The 25,648-nt window shown below is 38.9% G+C and overlaps 1 protein-coding gene across 3 annotated transcripts in view; it reads left to right on the forward strand.

Moving 5' to 3' along the window:
- Positions 1–25,648, forward strand: part of GRM5 (glutamate metabotropic receptor 5) — a 543,453-nt gene that overhangs the window by 47,097 nt on the left and 470,708 nt on the right. For 2 of the 3 annotated variants that reach the window (XM_058545440.1, XM_058545438.1), the window contains one exon: positions 22,980–23,846. In XM_058545440.1, coding sequence (XP_058401423.1) covers positions 23,186–23,846 — 661 coding nt within the window. In that variant the 5' untranslated portion in view covers positions 22,980–23,185. Of the gene's footprint in view, positions 1–6,435; positions 6,485–22,979; positions 23,847–25,648 lie in introns of those variants that run through there. The other variant, XM_058545439.1, reaches the window with a different exon arrangement.

Genomic DNA, 25,648 nt, shown 5'->3' on the forward strand with positions numbered 1-25,648 from the left:
TATGCCAAGCTCTGTGCTTTAAAAGTGTAACTTATAGGGCCGGCCCGATGGCGTAGCAGTTAAGTTCACACACTCTGCTTCGGCAGTCTGGGGTTCACAGGTTTGGATCCTGGGCACGGACCTGCACACTGCTTGTCGAGCCATGCTGTGGCGGTGTCCCATATAAAGTAGGGGACGATGGGCAGGGATATTAGCCCAGGGCCAGTCTTCCTCAGCAAAAAAAAAGGAGGATTGGCAACGAATCTTAGCTCAAGGCTAATCTTCCTCACTAAATAAATAAATAAAAATAAAAAATAAAACTGTAACTTATTTAGTCTTCCCAACTAACTTATGGAACTAATATTTTCCTCATTTTACAGATAAGGAAGTTAAGGAACAGAATTGAATGCTCTATTACTACAACTGTAGCGCATGGGCTCTTGGTCCATCAGTCAGAGCTCTTGATAGATCCATGTGTCTAGCACAGCCCAGCATCCCTGCCAATCTTGAAGAGATGTAAAAACCAAATATTTAGTAACAGAAAGTAAGGTATCAGTTCATCAATTTTTAAGTTTCTGGCATTGCACTGAATACTACACAACTTTTAAATTATTGACTTTAGCTCAATAAATTACTTCTAAGAAAATGAAACATTGAAAAATAACAGAAATCTCCCAAATCACTACAGGGAGTGTTAGATGTAATGTTAGATTTCAGGTGGCTGAGTTAAGATTCCTTATAATTAAATGTATTACAAATAATTGCAACAGCTGTATCTATACCATTGAGAGCATAACTGTCTCTTATGTATACAGTGCAAAGTCTCCAGGGATTCTATTAAGCAATGATTTCCAAGGCTCTTTTTTGAAGGATAAAATCCTCTGTATAACTTTACTTCCCCATTTAAATTCAAAACAGAATACTACTGCCATTATATTTAATCTATTTTTGATTGCGGATGAAAAAAATCACTGTCTTTGCCAAAAGTATTGACTAAGAATTACCACAAGACCTTGCCCTGCTATTTAAATACATTTATAAAGAAGTGAATGCTATCAGACTAGAAAGTGTTTTTCGAATTTCCAAGTGTCTGAAATAGTAGACCTCAAGCCCCAAACTATATGTCCAGTGCCTTTCCCATTTAATGTACAGAGTGGAAATAATTGGAAATCAAAATAAACTAATCCTCATTCCCATCATTACCATCACCAAATACCATGTACTTACCACATTTCAGGGACTGTACAATTGCTTCACACTCATTATTGCTTATCTTAGCAGCAATAGATAGATACTATTATCCATGTTTTAGAGAAGGATAATAAGAAATTTCTAGTCAATATGAAAACAGAATTCAGAAAGGAATTTTCTTTTGTTATTTACAACCCTAATAATTCAACTCCATTATCAAAATTCTTGCCTACACATAGTATTGTTCTGGAACAATAGAGCCAGATTGTGAAGGAATGTGAGGAAAAAGAACCATGATTTGCCCAAGATCTCTATAATACTTTTTAGTTTGCAAAGTGACTACATATATAAACAAGAGAATTAGGTATTTTTTTAATCATATTTTCCATTTTCTCATTTCCAGATAAGGAAATGAGGTTTTGAGGTTTAGTAGCTTGTCCAAGTCTCCTAGTCAAGTAAGAGCCAGAGCCAGTTTTCAAATGCCAATCTGTTAGGCTTGAAATCCAGTAGGCATTACGATATACCCTGTGGTTTGGGGCTCAAAGTCTAATTGGATCTGGGTATTCACTCTGGGCTATCAGGGAAGTGCTTTGCCCATTGTGATGACAGAGTTAAGCATGGCCAAGGATCACAGAGTGAAGATGAGTATCTCCATATGCCAAGAGCCCTAGTTGGACAGGGCTTCATCCTCGAAAACATTGACTGAAGTACTTGTAGTTTCCCACATACTGAGAGAATAAAGCTCTTTTATTGTTGTATTTTTACCCAATATCATGACAAATTAAGAAATTCCCAGGGCCATATTCTAAATCTGTCCTGCCCAGAGAAGAGAGAGATAAGTGACACTAGATTCATAAGTAACAACTGCTTTGAGTTAAATTTCCATGTTATACTTGGAACTTTCAATGTTTTATAGAAGATCACATAATATGAAAAATGTTTCTATTTTTGTTGTAAAATCCTTGTTGAAGACATTGAATTTTTAATGGGCATTTATATAAGGGTCTATGTAATAATACGAGCATTTAGTAATAGTAACAATAACAATAAAATTCTTTTTCTAAGAATCGACTCATTTTCTTATATTAGATAATGATAACTAGGTAAGATATTTTCCCTTTTCTTTTTGTTTGCTAGTGAGTTCATAACTAAATATTCTCTGGTAGACCACAGATACTACATTAATCAAAATCACTTGGGTCTTTGTCACCTCCTCTTTCAGCATGGTTTTCATTTTCTATTTCTAATGACTTTTATGTATAGTTGCCACATTCACATTTGGAAAGCAGGCAGATTAAATTTATGAAATAAAATCACATAAAATAACCACCTCCATTTTGCAGTTGAGCAAACTGAGATGTAGTGAAGGTTTTCCAAGCTCTACTTCAATATCAATGTCTTTTCAGTTGCTAAAACACAGCAAGTGTTCTCCTGCCTGAGAAGCGCCAGCTGTTGTTCCCTATTCCTGAAAATTCCCTTCCTTTCTTCCCTCCCTCTGGTCAACCCACCCGCAACACACACAAACACAAATACACACACAACATAGTTGACTCTTTTGGATCTTTACCTAATATTACTGTCTCAGAGAGATTTTTTTTTTTTACTGTCCTATACAAACAAAATCCCCAGGCCTCTCCCCATGCCATGCTATTCTTTATAACTTACCTTGTTCAGTTCTTCATTGCACCTCTCACAAGTTGCAAGACATATTAATTAGTTAGTTAGTTAGTTAGTTAGTTAGTTAGTTAGTTAGTGTGCTCCTTACTTGACTTTAAGCCCCATAAGGACAGGGACTAATTCTATTTTATTCACCACTGCAGCCCAAACACCCAGCCACGCCTGGCTCACGGTAGTTTAACAAATAGCTAACAAATGGCACGAACTAGTCAATAAACATATATATGCTCATATACATATACCTAACAACTACAGATTTTCTAAAATCAAGCCAGTATTTATTTTGTTCATGAGTCTAATGCAGTCTCTTGTATAGTAACTGGCCAAAAAAAAAAAAAATAGATGCTTGATGAGTATTCATCAAATGAATGAAAATAAATTCCTTCGTAGAAATTATTTTAAAAAGCCACTTATAATCTGTTATTTGATGATGCAAAACATTTATAATTGCAATAACCCTTTTGGAGACTAGAACATGAGCTAACTAAGTCTAAGAAGCACAAATGAAAAACCAAAATGCAAGAAGTAGGTAAGTGTGCCCAGGCACACTTTTCAAAACAGAGCCGTCACTCAGTAGTCTTGCTGATGTCCTGCAAACATTTACATGATTTACAGTCAGTGATGTCATCTAGGAAAATGAAGGGAAGCATGTATGTAACATGTATACATCTATTTTCATAAATACTCATTTAAACATTTAAATATATTTATTGAGTGGCTTCTATGTGCTAGAATTCTCTTAGTGTTTAAATATATCAGTAAAACAAACAAACAAAGATTCCTTTATTTGAGGAGTTTACATTTTAATGGGAGGGAAGGGAAGAGACAGAGAAAGAATGATCATAATAAATGAGTAAATCACATAGTATATTGAGCTGTATTAAGAGATATGGGGAGAAAGAGAGTTGGGTAAAAGGGATCAGGAGCACTGAGATGCTGAAGGAGAATAGTTTACAGCATTAAATAGGGTAATCTGGGAAGGCCTCATTAGGAAGGTAAGATTTTAACAAAGATTTGAAGGAGAGGAGTTAGCCCAATGATTACTTGAGAACAGAGCATATCATGCAGAAGAAACAGCTAAGGCAAAGACCAAAGATTGGAACATGTGAGGCATGTTTAAGAACTAGCAAGGGAGTCCTGGTGGCTGGAGCAGAATGAGCCAGGAAGAAGAGTAAGTACTAGGAAATGAGGTCAGAAAGGTAATGGAGTGAGGATAGATTATGTAGAGTAATGGTACAGACTGGGGCCTTGACTCTGAGTGAAATGGAAAGTTACTGGAAGGTTGTGACTTCAACTAACTTCCCAAAAAGAGCACTCTGGCTGCTGTGTTGAATAGAATCTGTAGAGAAGAAGGGAAGAAGCTGAAAGACCAGTTTGGAAGCTACTGCTGTAACCAGGTAAAGGACGATGATGGCTTGATTCAACATGGTATCTGTGAAAGTGGTTAGAAGTAGTAGATTCTGGATATATTTCGAAGGTAGAGCCAACAGGATTTCCTGACATGAGAAAGAGAGGAATCGATGAAGATTCCAAGTTTTAAACTTAATCAATTATAAGTACAAATAACTTTTTCATTCTTTTTTACTATTGTACCTAGGAATTACAATATTTTGATTATTAATAGTTCATTCTAAGGCAAAAGTTATACCCTTGGGCAATTTATTATCAGAACTTACTTTGGGGACTTAAAACATTGTTTCTATGCTCCTTCTAACTTTAATTTTATCTAATTCAGCACTTTACAATTCTGAGGTAAAGCTATATTGTAAAATGTCACTGAGCAATTTAAGATAATATAATTTTGTTTTCCTTCTCATCTGAAAATATCACTATTGTTCAACATGGGATGTCCTTTGCATTTTAGCTTTTAGAGCATAGGAAGTGGATATGTCTTGGTAAACTATGTATTATATATGGAGTGCTTTATCATGTCTGACATGTTTTGACATATCTTATCTCATCCCATCCTCTCCATAACCCTGCGAGACAGCAGGGCTGGAAATATATGTAAGAAACTGAAGAGTTTAAGTGACTGAGTGGCCACCATGAGAACCTCTTCTTTCCTAGGCCAAGTTCACTCACTTGTGTGCTTTGGGCCAGTTCCAACTGATGAAGAAGGATGGGGAACGTAGTGTGTACTATGCTCACTCAAAGCTAAGTGGCCCACACAAGGATCAAATCTATGACCTTGTCCTCATTGCCAATGCCCCAGTCAATTGGGCTAACAAACCATTTTATACGTTAGAATTAATCACATCTCCAGAATCATCTAGTCATTAGTTCCTCTTTATTTTTCTCAGAACTCTCACTATTTTTGCATTTTCTCATCTATATCATCTTTCTTATTCAGGAAAATCAACCACAGCTTTGCTAGCCTCTCTACAAAGTACGAAAGCTTGCTTTGTGGATTGCAAATCAAAGAATCACAAAAATTAACAATGCCACCATCAGAGTACACAAGAAAATGGGGAGAAGATGCCATTGTAAAGATCAACAAAGTGTGATAGATACATATCTTTCTCTTTTTCTTGTTCAAGCCCGAAGCTATCACAGAACAACTTGCCTTGTTTTCAAGGGTCTGGTGGGAAATCCACAGTAGTAATATATGCATCAGGACCAACCCCCTTGACTTCATGTTCTCACCGTTTAATCTTTCGTCCAACTGCTGCAAGCACCTGGATCCCCAAATTCAGCTAGGGAAATACAATGGGAGCTAGGGAAATACAATGGGAATAATAATAATCATATTGCTACAATGTCTTTCTTTTCTTTAAATTAAGCCATGCAATTAACATATCAATTTCTTTTTCAGAGGCAGAAATGAAGTCTGTTTTTGGAATTTAAAGATAACCTCGACATTTTTCACAATCTTAGTCAGTTATGGGGGTTTCCGGGGAAGGGAAGCAAAGTCATTTGAGGAAGTAAAAGATGTTTAACTGCTACGGAGGAAGAAATTTTGAACGGATGGAGAAAGCATCGTTTGTAAGAAGTGCAGACAAATGCAAAATGGCATTATTCATAAGTAATGCCATTAAAGAGACAGTTCTTTCTAACCGCTCACACTTCCAAATCATCTTGGGGTTCTCTGACTTCCTGGTTCTCTCTACCCTCCAGCAGCGACGCCCCTTCTCCCAGTCACTGGCAGGGGTTTAGGTACCATCGTCAGAGAGAAGCTTATTATCTACCTGCTCCTCCAGCTTCTCTCCGAGTGACACACCACCCACGCCTCCCCGCACAGCTTTTCTCCTTCCGCGGCTCCCGGAGGGAAGCCGAGGAGCTACAGAGGGAGCCCGAGGCTACCCTCGCCTGAACCCCGGGACTACGAGGCTTCAAGACCCTCGTCACCCCCTGAGTCTGTGCCCTGGTCGTTCTCCCGCCCCCCGCCGCGCGCTGCAGGAGTAGGAGTCGGCCCCGCGCTGGGCTGCCAGCTGCGTCTGCCCGAGCGCGGCACGTGCTCCCGGCGCTGGCGCGAGAGAGCGAGCGCCACCGCCGCGGGCCCCGGAGCCGCTCTGCCTACCGCCACCGCTGCCTCCGTCGCCGCCACTAGCGCTCCGGCTGCAGCCCAGGCCGCTACGCGAGCGCTGGAAGCCCGCGAGGAGCGGCTGGCTGGGGGCGCCGGGCTCAGGGCGCGCACCTGGTAAGCACAGCGCGTTTTTCTTTCTTTTAGCTCTCGAGTCACCACGGATGGAGGATACCGCCGGAGCCCCTCCCCCAGCACAGGGATGGAGAGCAGTCGGGCAAGGGGCGGGAGCTTGGGCGAAAGGGACCCAGGAGGGCAGGTGGTGGGCAGGTGGAGAACTGGTGGAGCCAGGGACGCTACGAGGTCCTGCAAGTTTAGAAAAGTCACCCTGCAAGGACATGAATCAGACGTGAATTTCTAGTCAGGAGCCCAGGCTACCGCGGCGTCGCTCCAATGAGAGGTTTTGGAAGATCATTTTGCTTTTATTTGCATAAGTGAGGGATTTAAGTGGGCTCGTTTCCATAGAAAACGAACTAAAAAAAATCAGAGGAGAAAAAAATAGAGATCTGAGCCAAAGGAGGCATTTGGACATCTCTCTTTCTCTCTCTCTCTTGCATGCCGATACATGTGCACAAAGGGGTCCATTTAGCAAAGGAGGGGGCTTCTCTGTCTTTGAGGCCATTAGATGTTTGGGAGGCTAATAAGAGCATTTGCTGGTGCTTTACCCTGAAAAAAAGCAGCAAAAGAGGGACCTGGTTGGGTGTGAATGCCAGTGTTCCATTTCTAAAATGACACTTCCATGACTACACTACTGGGAGGGAGAGGTTTTCTAGAACAGGGGGCCATTTTTAAGGAAGTACGCCTGCAACTCTGGACCTAAAATCTCAAGTTCATATACTCCCAGTGGGGCTAGGAAAGACGTCCTTACTCTAGGTTCCTTTATGGAACTTTGGCAAAGGATGGAGTCAGAGAGAGGGATATGGGGAGAGAGACGGAAGAAAAGGGAGCTGAATATGACTGAATGGGCTGTGTGGGATGGTGGAAGGAGCAGGAGCCTGGAAGTCAAATTTGGCATCACTGTGTTCATTCAGTCCCTCCCTGCTTAGTGCCTGGGCTGGTCTCTAGGGAAATGTGTGACCTTGAACAAGTCTCTCAACCTCTGTGTACTCAGTTTCTCCATCTGTAAAATATAGAAGTTCTTCTGTGTTTTGGGACGCTAAGTTCCCATGCAGTAGTGTCTGTCTATGATTGTATAGGTTTCAGGATCTGCATACAAGGAAGGAAGAACAACCAGAAAATCCAGATAAAAGAAGCTTCAGGGCATTCTTCCTCAAAGTATCAAGGATATTAGCAAGCTCCTGGCTGTGTTGTTGGTCTAATGCATGCTAAGAGGTCTATAGAAATGGGTGAGAAGGACAATCAGACACCTAGCCTATAACCAAGAGAACCTGGAGTTCTGAGTGCTGTTTGGAGAGGTTCAAATCCAGAGAGCTTCAAGTCACATGCTATTTTAAGGTAGCAATTAAAGAAGGAGGTTTGGTGGCAAGCTATGAAGTTCTTTGAATTTGAGGGTTTGGGAAATAGTCTAGACTGATTCTAGCATAAGGAAAATGAATGAGATCCCACTTTAAATATTGGGCACTCAGGATGGCAGGAAGAAGTGAGATCTGAGAATACTGTAATCTGGGCACAAGGGTTAGCAGGGAGAAGGGAATCAATATTCTTCCTGAGACGAGGGTTCCTAGACTCATAGGAAGCAACTGACATCTGTCCAGTGTCCTTGACACCTCTGCCACTTGTCTGAAGAGGGCACAGGTATCCCTTACCTCTCAATACAAGAACCTTCTTAGAATTTAGGGATCTGCATCCTAGGTGCTGAGATATTAAGGCACACATGGGAAAACTCAAGTCCTAGAGGTGCCCCTCAATCGCCCCAATGTGTGAGCATCTGGCTGAGGAGCTGGTTTACCCACCCAGATTCGAACTGAAGTCTGTGTTCCTAAAGGAACTCACTGTGCCACTTGGTGGCACCAAAAAGTTGCGCTGAGAACTCTGTTCTCTATAAATACAAACTACCACCCCTCCCTCCTCCGCTCTCCCCTTCCCCCCGTCTCCCCTTTCTCAGTAGCAGGGAGATTGCTGCACAGCCGCCCTCAGCTCTGCTGTTCTGCGCGCACTGAGTGAAGGAGATGAGCTTAAGATCATCTTGGGGGAGAGCCCAGGACTGGAGAGGCCGGCTCTGCCCCACTGTTCTGCGCAGCCCAACTTTATGGGGGGCTAGCTAGACCGCGTCTCATTGCCCGCTGCGCGGCCAACAGGGGGGTAAGCTTGCTAAGTATCTGCGTGCCCAAGTGTCGCCAGGCCCGGGAAGGGTGTAGGAGCTATCAGCTTGCTGGGTAGCTCACAGTTTGGTTTGGAGGAGGGGGAAGTGGTTGGAGCGGGTGTGGCCAGAACCTCCAGGTTGAAGTTTGCTCCGTTTGCGAACAGCCTTAGTTAAACCTGTTGGGAGTAAAGGCGAGAGCAATGAGGTAAAGGAGGGAATGGCTGCAAAGGTTGAGAAAGGGATTCTGCATGCTTTCGGATCCGAGGTCCCGCTCTCTAAGACCAGGTGCGCGTGTTTAGAACGCAAACTATGCTCCTCCAAACCACCGGAGGGTTCGGAATTGAGAGAAGCGAAGGTGGAGAGGGAAAGGAAGGATAATCGCTTCCCAGTAGATCGGTTAGCTGCCGCGACAGTGGCGCTTGCTGCAGGAAGAGGGGGGACAGCGGGTGGTGCTGAAAGCACAGCTCTTGCACTCAGGCAAGCGTGCTTCCTTCTGAAGCCCAGTCTGTGCCCTCCCGCTCTTTCTCTCTGGTGGATGTATCTTTCCCTTCGGACACAAAGCCTGCTCCTTACCCCGGAGCGGCAGCATGAGCGGCATGCAGAGGAATGAGCCCAGGCTACCGCGACTTGGGGAAAGAACTCGGGGCAGGCCCACCAGCTAGCCTGTGACCAGATCCTAATCTGCACTTGGGACCTTGCAGAGGGAAGTAAAGAGTCTACCTGGAGGGCTCTTGGAACTGGTGCTGGAATTTCTGACTGCCCCTGTTGCCCTTCGGAGCAGGTGCTATGGGGAAGGGAAATTGAGGAGAGGTTAACAAGCATTTGTACTTATTTAGGCACAATCTTGGTGCTGCCTCAGCTGAACTATAAGCTTAAGTAGTCAGGCAGATAGATTCTCCAACACTTTACTTTCTGCTAAGAAATTGACAGAGGCCAGTGGGAAGGCAGCATCTCCCTTCCACCTTCTTCCTCATTCCCTACATGACGTTTTATTGTTCTGAGTCCCTTGAGACTGAGCTGGAGCTAATCTATATCCTTAATGCTGGCCTCTAGCCATTTGAGGCAGCCAAGGGAGCATTCCCTTGTACTATGTGCAGCCCCTTCGCCCATTGGGACTAAGCCTATGTTTTCTGTGGAATGCCTAGTTATACAACATTCTAGACATTCTTTTGAGTTTTAGAATGTTCAGGTTTGCTACCTTTTGTTAGGTGTGCTTTGTGCTTCTCATTTCCCTCATGGACAATAGGACATTTTTTTCCTTTAATTTCTCTCTTATGTCCATGCAATTACACATTTAAGAATCAGTGACTATTTCTGTCTTTTATGGATGTCGATTTCTGTTTAAAAGGATTTTTAGTTTGGGACTTGAAAATACCACTTCCTGAACTCATCAGGTTAATGCACATCCCACAGTCTCCAGCCTTCTCCAGGGGAAACCTTTTCAGCACTCTGGACAGGTCCAACAAAATTTCTTAGGAGAATGTGGATAGAATACTTCCTACATAACTGCTTTTCTTAAAATAAAAGCTTTCCCTAATCATTTACACTCTGCTTGACAAAATGTATAATCTAGGTGTTTTCATTGCACCTCCTATATCTCTGCTATCACATGGCAACATTTGTGCTGTGGGCTATGCTCAAAGAGAAACCAAACTCTTTAATGTTCATTTATTAAAGGGCATGTTGAGATTATTTGGGGGAAGGGGGTGGTATTTGAGTAATCCAAGTACTTGCCCAGTTCTTCACTTTACTCTCATAGGTAGACACAGTCCTCTGCTGTCACTTCATAGTACACATTACAGACATGACGACAAACACCAAGGTGAAAACTGAAAAATGCACTCGTAGGTGCTATGTCCAACCAGCACAAAATATACAGACTTTGGGACTATTTGAGTAACCACATACAATTTTCAGATTTTACTATGATTATTGACATTGTTCTGTTTTCTAATGCAATAATTTATCTCATTAAACATGCTTACTTTTATGACTAAAGGATTTTAATAATCCTAATTTTCTTATTTTTCTTCAAAACACATTGAAGATTTTATAGAAGTCTTATTATATTGTATTATGGCATCATTAGAGCATTTTAGATTAAAAAACTAAATTAAATGCCAATAAAGGGTAGGCAAAATTACAGGTAGAAATACGAAATAAAGCTAATCATGAAAAATATTGTACTTATTTGTACACCATTTTCTCCCAGGCTTTCTATCCTCCTGGAATGAAGAAAGAGACACATTCAACTATTCCTCCTTATGTACTATTTTGGTAGATAGAGTGTAATCTTCATAAAATAGTGAAGGTAACCTTTTGATATATGTTGATATATGCTGAAGCAAATCAGTTCGTTCGGAGTTTAGATATACTGAATGTGTATTACTACAAAGCAGGAACATTCTACAAATTTAGAAACATGTTATTTTTAATATTCAGATAAATATTAATTCTAGTGCTGAGGCATCATTTAGTCATCATTTTCGTTAATAAGTGGAGCATAGGAGAACATAAGAAGATAGGAGCATCAAAATAAATAGTTTTTAGTTTATGATGTACTTGTATAACCCCAGAAAAGAAAATTTGAATTTTGATTTTGAATTTTCGGCTATCTGTAAATGAGATATCTTCTTGATATTCCTTTATCTCAGATGGTTAAAACATCGTTCAAAAAAACATTATGCCATAGGCTTACTTTTATTTCCTTTAAGTTCATGGAGAGGGGAAAAAAAAATCTAGATTTTACCTTTCTAATCTTGTTTGAATTATTTGTACCTTTGGTGAGAAGGGGATCCAAGTAGGTGGCAGGTACCATTTATTGAACACATCAGGCACCATGCCAGGCACTGGGTATGTTATTTAGTCCTCATACCAATCATACAAGGCAATACTTGTTCTCACTTTTCTGTTGCTAAAACTGAGTTGTTGCTTTTTTTCTTCCACTGTCACATAACAAGATAATGGGGAAAAAAAATATATATATATATACATCTGATTTGTTTGGAACTCAAACTTACCCTTTTTCCATTATGTAGGTAACTTTAATCTATGGTGTGTCTAAACATCATGGAATTGTTTCATTGTGGTTTCCAGGGAGTTGTGGTGTGGCTGGGAGTGCAGACTCTTGCACAAGATTGCCTGATTTTGAATCTCAGTTTTGTGGCCTACTAGCTGTGTGACTGTGGGCAAGTTACTTAACATTGCTCTGCCTCTGTTTCCTCATTTTTAAAATGGAGAACAGTTTGCAGCACCATTAGCCTCATTGAGTGACTATGATGAATTAATTGCACGCATATAAGTAAAGTGCCAGACTCACAGTGAATAGTATAGAAATGGTAGTTATGACTGTTAATCTCATCCAGGCCTTTGAATATCAATTGTTTCCTTGGTTTCCCTTGTTATTGAATTTAATCTTCTCAAAAGCCCTATGGTTGGTACATAATTGCTGTCTCAAATATCTTCTCTTATCTTAGTCAAACTATTCAGGAAATTTAAAGTAGAGACTTAGATGCAAAAAAAAAAAAATGTACTTTATGTAGATATGATTCTGTTGGTCTTGTAAATATATCAGACCTAAAAGTAATTCCCTAATGATTAGTTTCCTCTGGTTATAGGCCACTGACTTTAAACTTTTGAGCACAAATGTTCTGAGGAAAATTAAAAGCTCATAATCATAATAGCACTTGTGGGCACTGCAGTAATAATGCAGCCTATTTACATTCATAATATTTTGCAGAGGAATAATTGAAAAATATTTTTTAAAAATCAATTTGCCTTAATATACAGTAATATAGTAGAACGCTTTAAAGACCCAGAAGAAAGGGAAATAATATAATGTTACATTACTATTTTAAAAATAAAAATGAGATTTTGAAAAATCAATGTATAAATTACTATGTAAAGTTATCATTCTTTTTCTTTTTAAAATTATAATGAACTGTGTATTTCATATTAAAAATAGCCTTTGAAATGGTGAAGTATATCATAGGATACTCTTCTCACATTCAATTATGGTAATTTGTGGATACTCAGAACTATGCTTATTTAATGTAAGGCAATATCATTCTTGACTCTCACGGTTTAATCTGTATTTCTCGAAATGAAATTGCAAGCTTCAAAACAATATAATGCAGCTAGAAACCAGTAACAAAGTAAAAAAAGAATAAGGCAAGCCTATTTCAAATTACTCTCTCTAGAATTATTTGGAAGTTTCAGGAAAAGGCTTTGTGGGACTGACATATCTGCATGATTAGCTCTTAGTTGTGTTCTTTCTTAATGATTATGTAGACCTTGCTAGGAAGAGTTTCATGTAAATCAGCAGTTTTCAACTGGGGGTGATTTTGACCTGCCAGGGACATTTGACAGTGTCTGGGGATATTTTTATTTATCACAACTGGAGAGGGTGCGTACTATTAGCGTCTGGAGACCAGAGATGCTGCTAATCATCCTACAATGCACAGGACGGCATCCCTGCATAGCGAAGAATTGTCTGGTGTAAAATGTCAACAGTGCTAAGGTTGAGACACCCCGATCTAAGTGATTCCAGGAAACAGAGTTACCTATATTTATTTGGTTTGTTTGTATGGCTTCCAAATGTAGCTGACTGGCATTACATAAGGATTTAATGGAAAGCAGAGTCTCCAGAATGTTTTGCAATCAATGCATAGGGTTTAACCAACCTATTTCGTCTGATGGGAGACATTACCATCTGATTATGTTGAGTGTGGGCTTCGGAGCCGGAGAGAGTTGGATTCACATCCTGACTCTGCCGTTTATTATAGGAATGAGAATTCTGGCAAGATTCTTCACCTCTAACCCTCAGTTTCTAGAGATATTTAATATAGATAGTAATCATACCTACTTCACAGGGTCATTGTGAAACTTACATTAAATAATGCTTATACATTATTTAACACAAAGTAGCACTCAATAAATATTAGCTGTTAATAAGTTACTAGAGATAGAGTTAGAAATACAAAGCCACATTTTCAAGCACCTGATGATAGGTAATATAATACGTACAATAATGTTTTACAGTCTTTCGAGGTATGCCATAAATAAGAAAGCAGCTGAAGGCTGCAAAATGGGTAGAAGCCTAGAATCCCTACTTGATAATTAAATTGAGACTAGTTAACAGTGGATTACATCATTTTTATTGCTTTGCTGTGGAAGGCTGTTTCAGGCCTTCATGGACTACTAAGCCAGTTGTTTAAATGGTTTATAATGATTTAGTGAGCATTATTCTACTGCCAGAACCTTTTAATTAGTGCATAAAATTGCAGATTTCACTTTTGTACAATATTATTTTATGGCTTATCTTTTCTTTGGTTTGAGGGAGTTTCAATTAAAATATGGCATTTTTTTGTCCTAAACTAAACAGAGAGGGTGCTGAATTTTCTTGTTTACAAGGTCACACATGTGTGCTTGAGATAGCTACAACGATGGAGCTTTCCTCAGACTATAAAGCTCTCAGTATCATTATACCTCAGAATGCCTCTTATCTATGGGATGCACTTGTTTTCAGGAAAATATATCAAAGGCATCCATGGCATATGCGGTATTGACACCCCTGACTCTTTGTGATGAAGCTATAGCTCAGGCAGAAGGAATCATTTTAGTGTTAATGTCCTGAGCTGTGTGATTTGCTTGTGTGGGGATTAAGTTATATAAGACACATCTGTGCCAAAAGATGGTCAGTATTTGAGAAGATTGTTGAAAATAAAAGACATAGTGAGCTATGAATCTGATTACAATATAAGTTGCCATTTATGGCAAATTCTATCCACTAATATTTCTCTTTCATATTCATTTAGGATACAATATGAGACTGTATGATTATCTGAGACAAAATACTTTTATGCATATTAATATATGTCTATTGTTTTCTATAATGGGGTAGTGATTAATTTTATTATGTTATGAACCCAGAAATATAATATTGAATAAAGACCAGTTCTTCTGAAAATGGTACCCTGAACTATTTGCACTATTTCTATAAATTCTCATAATTTACCACTTTTGATTGAATTAAATGTCTCTATATTATTAGATTGTAGATCTATAACATTTTGAAAGCTTTTAAAATCATTGTGTTAGTTAACTCTTCCCTGTTATCTATATAGCAAGAACCTGATTTTTTCTTTTGCTACCAAACTATAATCCATACCACATCAGAGTTATAACCTAAAGCAAATAATTTATTCTCTTAGAGACATTATTTCCTGATATATGAAATGAGGATAATCAGATTGTCTTAGCAGTAATTTTATTTTAGGTTGAACTGAGATAAATAATGGAAAAAGACTGTACACTGAAAACAAAGTAATATGATTTTATTATTTCCCCTCCTTTTTTTCCACCAAACTCTTGCTAAATGTATGAATGAACCTTGTGGTGAGATAGCTAAGGAGAAGTGACCTCACCCATGAACTTGTATAGAAGCAGGAGAGAGCAGGTCCTCATAGAAAGAACATTGTATGGTCCCCGGAATAGATGAAGTTAAGAAGAAAGGACTGAGAGTGAAGTTAAAGCCGCCTTTTAAAATGTAAATTGATAGATTGTAAAATGTGAAAACATTTATGTCAACAATATTGTGCTTTTGTCCTATATAAAACTTTCAAAAGTAAGTAAAGTGCAGCATTGTTTATGACAGTAGGAAAATCTATAAACAATCTAAATATCTAACAATAGGGAATAATTAAATTAATTTTGGTACACTCATATAATTGAATACTATGCAACTGTTAAAAAGAAAGAGATGTTCTAAGTATGAATCTTGGCCTGCTACTCAATTGCTTTGAAATCTTAGCCAAACCATTCTATCTCTCTCAGCCTCAGATCATCTGTAAAATATGCATAAAATTATCTTATTTTTTTATGACAATTAAATGACAGTTTATGTGAAACACTAAGCATAGTGCCTAGCACATGGTAAGCTCTCAGCATATTTTAATTATTGTTATCATAGTTCCAATCATGGGAACTATGGGAAAGATATTTATAATACATGATCTAGAGAAGAATAAAAATATATTATGATATAGATTTCATACTAACATTCTATTTAAATAAAAAAATCTATGTATAAAAGATTATATGCTTAGGGCCGGCCCCATGGCTTAGTGGTTAAGTGCGCGCGCTCCGCTACTGGCGGCCCAGGTTCGGATCCTGGGTGCGCACCGACGCACCGCTTCTCCGGCCATGCTGAGGCCGCGTCCCACATACAGCAACTAGAAGGATGTGCAGCTATGACATACAACTATCTACTGGGCCTTTGGGGAAAAAAAGGAGGAGGATTGGCAATAGATATCAGCTCAGAGCCGGTCTTCCTCAGCAAAAAAAAGAGGAGGATTAGCACAGATGTTAGCTCAGGGCTGATCTTCGTCACACACACAAAATACATGCTTAGAAAATTATGGAAGAGCAGACACCAAGCTGTAGAATGTGATTAAACCTGGGTTTTAAGATGACACTTTGCTGGATTCTGGTCCCAGGCCTGCTAAAAATCATTTCATCTCCATGGGTCTCAGTTAAACTGAATCATCGACAGGGCTCTCTAGTTTATGACGCTATTTTCCTTTATGTTGAATAGCCATGGCGAACACTGAAGGTTTCTCCCTGCTTCTTTGTCAGTCCCTGCTTCTCTTGTTGAGGTCCTCTATTGCCCGGACCCATTGAACAGAAGGAGTTTCATTATCCATTTTTCAATTTTCCAGGGTAGGGCAGGGGGTACTATCTTGGAACTGCAATCAGGTAGTTGACCAGAAAGCCAAGTGGAGGCACTGCACTTTATTTATTTGTTCATTCAGCAGGATTTACTGAACCTCTGTTTTGTGCAAGGATTATACCAGCTGATGTGTATGGCACAGATTTAACCTTTAAGAGGTTTGAAGTCTCTTGGAAGACAAAATGTGTATAAACAACCACAATACTAGCTCAGTAATAAATATCATAAAAAAAGTGTGGATAAAAACACCATGTGAGTTCAGAGAACAGAGCAAGCACTGCAGGGTGAGGGATCTGGGAAGATTTTGTAAAGAGCCTATTTAAAAATATTATCTCATTCAATCCTTATTAAAATTCTTTGAGGTAGGTACTATTCTCATTCTAATTAGGCTCAGAGAGGCTAAGTGATCAAAGGCACACAGCCAACAAATGGCAGTGCCAGGATTCAAACCCAGGTCTGCTTGACCCCTAAGCCCATGCTGTTAAAAACTCTGCCATGAAGGCCACTGAAACAAGAGCATATCAGATATGAGAAGCATCATGAACAAAAGCATTGGGGCAAAGGGGTGTCTACCTGGAGGAGACACAAATTTACCTTGAATAGCAGACTCCCAAGGAAGGGCAGATTGAGGGGAGATAAGGCCACAAGGAAGACTGGGGCAGAAATTTAGATGGCAGATCCCTCAATCCCAAACTTTAAAAAATATCACAAATAATAAATATATTTTGATAGTAAATGTTGAAATTTAGAAAACAGAAATGACAAAAAGAAATAAAAAATTACGCTTATTCCTACCACCCAGAGAACATCCTATTAATGTCACTGTGCACGTTTCCAGAATTTGTGTATGCATATACACACACTCATAATATTTATTGTGAAAATGCAACCATGTCTGTTTTTTATTTTTGCTTAATATAACATGAATACTTCACATTTCATCTCCCCCCACACACACACACACATACTTCACAAGAAAAAGTTTCTGTTCAAAAAAATTTTCAGTCTCTTTTGCCAGTTTCTCCTTCTCTCTGGGAATTTAACCATTGGAATTTCCTGGGGCTTAGTCTCAGAACTATTTTCTATTTCCACTTCCTAGGTGATTTTGTCCAGTTTCTGGTTTACAAAGAACATGTGTATGCTGATGCCTTCCACATTTCTATCTCCTATGCATACCTCTCTCCAAAAATTCAGCCTCTTACATCCAGCTGCTTGTTCAATATCTCATCTTGAATTTCTAATAAGTATCTAAAATTTGATATCTCAAAACTGAATTTCTCTTTTCTCTACCCAAATCTGCTCCTCCGCAGTTTTCTCCATATCAGTCAATATTGCATTATGTTTTATTTGCTTAGGCTGAAAACCTTAGTGTCCTCATTGATTCTTCTCTGTTCTTCACATCCCAAGTCAGATCTGACAACAAACTCTTTCACTCTCTCTTCAAGATATATTCAGAACCCAACAGTGCTCACCATCTATACTAGCATCTCCCTGATCCAAGCTGCTGTCATCTCTCCCACCTGAATTATTGCAATAGTTTCCTAATTGCTCTCTTGGTTCTGCCTTTGTGCCCTTATTCTTGTTAAAATGTTGATCAATGTGTACCCCCCCTCTGTTGAAAACTCTTCCAGAAAATCATTTTCACGCAATGTTAAAGCCAATGTCTTTCAAGGTCCAAAAAGACTCAACATCATCCTATCTCTCAGACCTTACTTCTTCCTCTCCTCATGTTTACTTCAGTGCAGTCACACTAGCCTCCTTGCTGTTCCTCAACACACTAAGCATAAATCTGCCTCAGGGACTTGGCATTTGATTTTACCTTTAACTGGAATGTTCTTTCCCTAAATATTTGCATGACTGATTCCTTTACTTCTTTTTCTTTTTTTTTTTTTTTTTTTGTGAGGAAGGTCAGCCCTGAGTTAACATCCACGCCAATCCTCCTCTTTTTGCTGAGGAAGACCAACCCTGAGCTAACATCTATTGCCAATCTTCCTCCTTTTTTTTCCGCTTTTCTCCCCAAAGCCCCAGTAGATAGTTGTATGTCATAGTTGCACATCCTTCTACTTGCTGTATGTGGGACGCCACCTCAGCATGACCAGACAAGCGGTGTGTGGGTGCGCGCCCAGGATCCGAACCCGGGCTGCCAGTAGGGAAGCGTGCGCACTTAACCGCTAAGCCATGGGGCTGGCCCCTCCTTTACTTCTTTTAGGTATTTTCTTAAATTTCACTTTTACAGTTTATACTTCTTTAGCTGCATTATTAAAAATTTCCCACAAATCTGACACTTTCTATCTTCCTTCTCTGCCTTATGTTTCTCTTTAACTTTTATTACTGTGTAGTATACAATATTTTACTTCCTTATGTTCTTTATTGTCTGACAACCCCCCTTAGATTATAGGCTCTATGAGGGTGTGAATTTATGTCTGTTTTGTCCATGATTGAATCCCCAATGCTTAGAAGAGTGCTTACTTCACAACTGTTATTCAGTAAACACTTAGTTGACAAATGAGTGATGTGGATACAGCTGGTGTATACCCTACTGGTCTATTTGGAATTTATACTATATTAATATATTAAGTTCTTATATTTTGGGACCGATGGGATAACTTGTTTCACCTTATAATAAGATGAGTTATAGCACAATTCTGTCAAATTTCTAAGTTATAATTTTATTTCAAAATATGCTTCCCAGGTATCTGAGCTTCACAGCTAATATCAATAAAATATAGCCATTGTATGTATCTAAGGCAGATTATGAAGAAGTCTGTAGTTTATAATATGGCAGACTATAATCTAGTGGGAGATTCCAGGGCATTATAAATACACTTGTACTAGATAATCAAACACATTTGTACCTTCGATGTGCTGAATCACCTGTTTTCCTGAATTGTTCTTCACCCTCTAGTTTGCAAAGCAACTCCTATAAGATTCTATATCCCTGGGAAGTTCAAACTGTGTTTAGGTGGCCCTTCTCATTTTTCATGGGCTTTAGAAATATCTCTCTTTGTAGGAAGGGGTGGTGAGGCAGCAAAGGATAATGAAAAGAGTATGTTATGGAGTCACTGGGCATAGACATGTATTCTAGCTCCATCACTTTCTAAGTGATTGGCTAGTTTTTAACTCATCAAATCCTATTACATCATTTGGAAAATAGAGATAAAAAATAATACGGACATCTCAGGGTTCTTATAAGGATTATTGACACACACAGAGACACACCAACACACAGACACAGACACAAAATGCACATAGAATATATCTATGATATATTATGGTAACGGGATGTATTTTTTCTCTGCGACGTGAAAGCCTTGTGTGTGTCGATAAATATAAAGTGCCTAGGACATTCTCTTTTGGCTTCTCTGATATCACGTTCTTATTTTCTCTTTGCTTTCTGGCTTGCCTCTGTCTCCTTAGCTGACTTTTCCACAACCTGACCTCTCTGTTGGGCTTACTTCTCAGCTCCACCTTTTCTTTATTCATACTTGCTCTCCAGGAGACTGTATTCATTCCAAAGATTTTATATATTGGTGACCCTCAATTTACATGTCTAACCCAAAACGCTCCTCTAGGTCCAGGCTTACATATCCACCTTCCTGATTGACATCTTTACCTGGATGCTTCAAAAGCATCTCAACTTTAACATGTTCAAAAGAAAATCCTTAAGTTTTCCTCTGCCCCTCATCTGTTTTTGTATAAGTCTATCCCATTTTTTTTAATGGTACCAAAATACACTAGTTTTTTTTCAGACTCGAAACCTGGGAGTAGACCCAGATTCCTCTGTACATTGCTACCCACATCCAGTCCATCAGTAAGTCCAGTTGATTCTACTTACAAAATATATCTGATTGTGTCTACTTCTCTCCATATCTGCTTTCACCAGTCATAGCCAAGCCTCTATCATTCCTTACCTAGATTATTATGTGTCTCCTAATCAGATTTCTCCAGCCCATTAACTAGAACAATGAGCAGCTACAACAATCTTTTCTAAGATTGGATTGTGCCAATCATTTGTTTACATCTCCTCAATGGCTTTCTGTTGCACTCAACATCCAAATTCCTTTTAAGAACCTACAAGATCCTACATGGTCTGGCCCTTTTTATCTTTCCAACCTCATCTTGTACCATGATCCCTCCCATTTTTATGCTTTAGTCACGCTTTTCACATGACTGACTTCTTTTCATTCTTCATTTTATTTTTCTTTGCATTCGTCAAATTCCAGCTAAGGTCACCTTTTAGAGTACTGATCTGCAAGCCCCATCAATATAGGAAACATGTATACCCTGTTCACTCTTGAATATTTAATTCCCAGCAGAGAGTCGTAGTGTAGGCTGCCATAAATATTTGTTAAATGAGTTAATGAGTAAATGCCTGGTGCATAATGGGTGCTCAATGAAAGGTAATGATGGTAACTATCAATGTACATTATTGCACTTCTTTGTTACATTAGTCTTTCCACTCAATAGTTAATAGATATTTGTTGAATGAGTTAAATAATTAATTTAACCTATCATAGGAAGACAATCTTTCGGTGTTATAATATGTATACTATATCTCCATATATAGGGCTTGCCTAAAATTAACTAATAAAAAGCACAGGATTGATATTTTAGTTTTATCAAATGGTGGGCTACTTCTAGTCTCTCATATTGCTTTGATGCCCTTACGTAATAAAAATGAGTCCAGTTTTGTTATTGAGTTTGCTCACAACATTCTGGATCTAATGAGAAATTGTGATTCCTTTTCATTTAGATTTTTCTTTTTCTCTGCCATAGAATTCACGTGATCATGAGAATAAGCACTGGCCCCCAGGTCTTAGGTTTAAGCAAAGTGAAGGGAAAGCCTGAGAATAGTGAGATAGTTTCCCAATGAGAAAATTAATATCAGTCTTTGTTCCCTTTCCCCTTGTCTACAATGCCAAATTCCATACCAAAACTGATTTTTTCCCCTAAATATTGCCAAATATCTAGTTATTCTGGAACACCTAGTTATTTGATGAGGTTTTTTATTTTCGTGTTTGGCACTATACTGAGGCAGCCTTTCTCTGTTGCCATAGGAAACAGTGGAAGGAAATGGTGAAAATGAGAATGAGAGTGATTAGACATGTGATTCAGGTTATATGCATTTTGTGTCTGGACTAGAATTTCTGCAGATCTGATGAGTTTTGAAAACCATTAGTATTCTTGAAGAAGCATCATAATTGCATAAATTCCTCAAGAAATATCACCTGTCTTTGAAAGGTGGTGTTTAGGGAGTTAGTCATTTTAGAACAATTTGAGATCCTTGGCTGGCAGAGATGATAACACACAAAATAAGTCTCTTATACAATCCTTTAAATAATCCGAATCACTAAGGTGTCAGTTCCCTTTTACAAATGATGCTAGAATTTGCTGTAGGCAACTTGGGACAAAATTTCCTTCTTCCCAGGAGTTTAAGCTGAAATAGATGACTATAGTCATAGCTCTACTGAGTTTCTACTTGGAAGGGTAGTTCCAAACATGCATCCTTCCAGCCTTTTGAGTCTTGATAATGTGGAAAATTTTCCTGGATCAGGGATAGAGGACTGATTACTGTGAATTTTATTATAAGACTCTGTAATTGCTTTGAAGACTCTGGAGGACCGAGTGGGTTGCCAGAGAATCTTCTGTCCTCACCACCTATCCACAGAATGCCCTTGGAAATTTAATAACAGAAAAGATTATGTCTTGAATATTTATAGCCCTATTCAATATACAAAATATTTGCATAGTTGATATCTTATTTTGATTCCCATAAGGGTAGCCTAGCACATATTATACCCTTTTTTTTAGGAGACGAAATTCTGGTACTGAGAGGTTAAACAATTTACTAATACTTCTTGATAGCAGAACTGGAATTTGAACCTGAATATTCTTTTCTCCAAAAATTGGTGCTCATTTCACCATGCTTATGTATTTGGGGGGCATTTTACTTTGTAATCTCTCAACCCTCTTCCTTCTCTCCTACAGTTCGTTTAACTTGGAAATATCCACCTGACCTCATTTGTCTTTGTCCTGTCTTATATGGAAACTAGACACAATACTTATTTATTGGGAAGATTATTAAACTTGCTTTATATTGCATTTGAAGGGAGGGTGTGTAGGCTCTTTTTAAAAAGTAACTTTGTTTTTATAATTGCATAATTAATGAATGTTCAATGCTGAAAATTTAGAAAGAAACAAAAAGCATTTCTAAAACAAAAAATACCATAACCAAGAAATCACCAACGTTTAATATTTTAAGGTGCATACACCCTGAAGTTTTCTTTTCATGGCATAGTTTTGCTTTTACCATGCTTTCTTTCACCTTCATATGAGAGTATAGTTTGGTCTGCCACATGTAAGACTCGGTTTTGTGTACTCCAGATGAACAAATGAAAAAAATCTTAATCTAAGCAGAGCAGGATCAAGAAGCTGTATCAGCTGCTTCAGCAAATCACTGGATCAGAAAAGAGTCAGACAAAAGAGAGTCAGAAAGATAATTGGATGTAGATAACTTACATCCTCAAAACCCTCTTTTTCTCCACTAGCAATAGACCATTAGAGCTTCCCAAACTAGTTGCACTTACGTTGTTAAATACCCATGCTATTTTTTTTTCCAGGTTTTGAAGATCATGACCACATGGATGCATCTAACTATATGGTACCTGGGGACATGTTGGTCCTTTAAAGAGCACGTCTAAATTACTGGCTAATTCCTTGGTTTGCCACTCAACGTAGGACATCGTTTGACATAGCTCTATCTATCAGAACTCTCCTAAATTTTCCCCACCATGCTATCTTTATTAGCTTGAACTCCTTTCCTAAAATGGTCCTTCTGTTGATTCTGTCAGTCCTGCTTTTGAAAGAAGATGTCCGTGGGAGTGCACAGTCCAGTGAGAGGAGGGTGGTGGCTCACATGCCAGGTGACATCATTATTGGAGCTCTCTTTTCTGTCCACCATCAGCCCACCGTGGACAAAGTTCATGAGAGGAAGTGTGGGGCAGTTCGTGAACAGTATGGCATTCAGAGAGTGGAGGCCATGCTGCACACCCTGGAAAGAATCAACTCAGACCCCACGCTTTTGCCCAACATCACACTGGGATGTGAGATAAGGGATTCCTGCTGGCACTCGGCTGTGGCCCTAGAGCAGAGCATTGAGTTCATAAGGGACTCTCTCATTTCTTCAGAAGAAGAAGAAGGTTTGGTGCGCTGTGTGGATGGCTCTTCCTCTTCTTTCCGCTCCAAGAAGCCCATAGTAGGGGTCATTGGGCCTGGCTCCAGTTCTGTGGCCATTCAGGTCCAGAACTTGCTCCAGCTTTTCAACATACCTCAGATTGCTTACTCAGCAACAAGCATGGATCTGAGTGACAAGACTCTGTTCAAGTACTTCATGAGGGTTGTGCCTTCAGATGCCCAGCAGGCACGGGCCATGGTGGACATAGTGAAGAGGTACAACTGGACCTATGTGTCAGCTGTGCACACAGAAGGTAAGTTTCCTTTACATCCATTGAGTATATTATACTATGCACTCAATAGCTTCTCAGGTAAAATTTCAGATTTTAGAAGGTTAAAATATTTTTAATTATTTGGGATCCTTTGAGTTGCCCAGTTATACCCGTAACATAAGAAGGGACTAGGTGGAAGATGTCTAGAGAGACATAGATTTAAGCCAATATGAGTGTTTATGTGGCCATCATTTGGCAAAATGGAAATTTTCTTTGGATTATGTACTACATTATTTGTACTTCTGCTATAATGATGGTAGAGATTTTTAAGTTTTCTAGATCTTCATTGAACACCTCATATTTTAAACATTTATTTAAGTTTGCTCCAACTGCCTATCCTTTCTGATAGTTAAAGAGAAGTACACATAAATGCACATGAGGTCTGAGGCATCCAGTCTGGCTCAGATATGCTATGATAGAAGATTACTAAAAGGTTTAGTCTTACAACTATTTTTCAATAGGAAGTATAGTTAAATCTGAAATGGCAATATGTATGAATTAATTTTATCCTTGTATAGAACATACTCAGGACATGTAAGTTTTAATAATTCAACATTGCTTTGAAATTTATTGTTTCTTTATGCTCAGAGTGTAGTGAGGAAGGAAAACATGACAGGTTTTGTTAACAATTAATAATAATAATAGCTCTTTTTATGGTTTATGGTGCTTTTAAAATGCTTTTGTATACATCATTTATTAGTTCTCAACCAAAGCTATTTGGGATAGGTTCAGTTTGACATACAGAGGTTAAGTGACTCAAATAGTGAGACTCACTAGTTAACGTAACACTCTTTCCAGGACAACATACTGCATATACTAAGCACTATAGAAAACCACAGAAGGTACGATATACTTTTTATAGCTCATTGAATCATTGTGAGGATTAGTTGAGACTTTTAAAAATTCTGCAATAATACTATCAATGTGGTCCAAACAAGCCAATCCTGTAAAATGTGGAGTTGAGTTATTGGGGAATTAATGAAATGACCAGAGTGAGCCTACTTCAGAGGTTGGTAACCAATCACCAATTAGATATAGCAAGCTTTTCATTATCAAATGGCATAATATGAATTTTACTGTATGGCCACTTTTATTAATAATATTCAGAGCTGTACAAACATAAAATGGGCTTCTACATTGGATGGAGATTTCTATGCCTCTGGAAATTTTCATGTATAAGTTTATAGTTTACTTACAGAGATGTTGATATACAAAGATTTTGAGCAATGGATAGGTGATTGGACTATGAGAACTTTGAAGTTTTTTATTTTTTATTTTTTTTCTGAGGAAGATCAGCCCTGGGCTAATATCCATGCCAATCCTCCTCTTTTTGCTGAGGAAGACCGGCCCTGAGCTAACATCTATTGCCAGTCCTCCTACTTTTTCTCCGCAAAGCCCCAGTAGATAGTTGTATGTCGTAGTTGCAGATCCTTCTAGTTGCCGTATGTGGGATGCTGCCTCAGCATAGCCAGACGAGCGGTGCATTGGTGCGCGCCCGGGATCCGAACCCCGGGCTGCCAGTAGCAGAGCGCGCGCACTTAATCGCTAAGCCACGGGGCCAGCCCCCTGAAGTTTTTTCTAATGGTGAAATTTTGTTATAAAACCACTATTTCATTTGATTCTCTTAACAAGCCAGTGATATAGACAATCCAGATATTTTATTTCCATTTTAAAATACAAAAGCTTTAAGAGTTTAAATAATTCATCCAATATATACCTAATAGCCATTTCAGAGCCAGGAGTAGGGCTCATAGCTACTAACTTCTAATTTAGTGTCCTATTAT

The sequence above is a fragment of the Diceros bicornis genome, chromosome 7 (genome assembly GCF_020826845.1).
Source record: "Diceros bicornis minor isolate mBicDic1 chromosome 7, mDicBic1.mat.cur, whole genome shotgun sequence".
Lineage (NCBI taxonomy): Eukaryota > Metazoa > Chordata > Mammalia > Perissodactyla > Rhinocerotidae > Diceros > Diceros bicornis.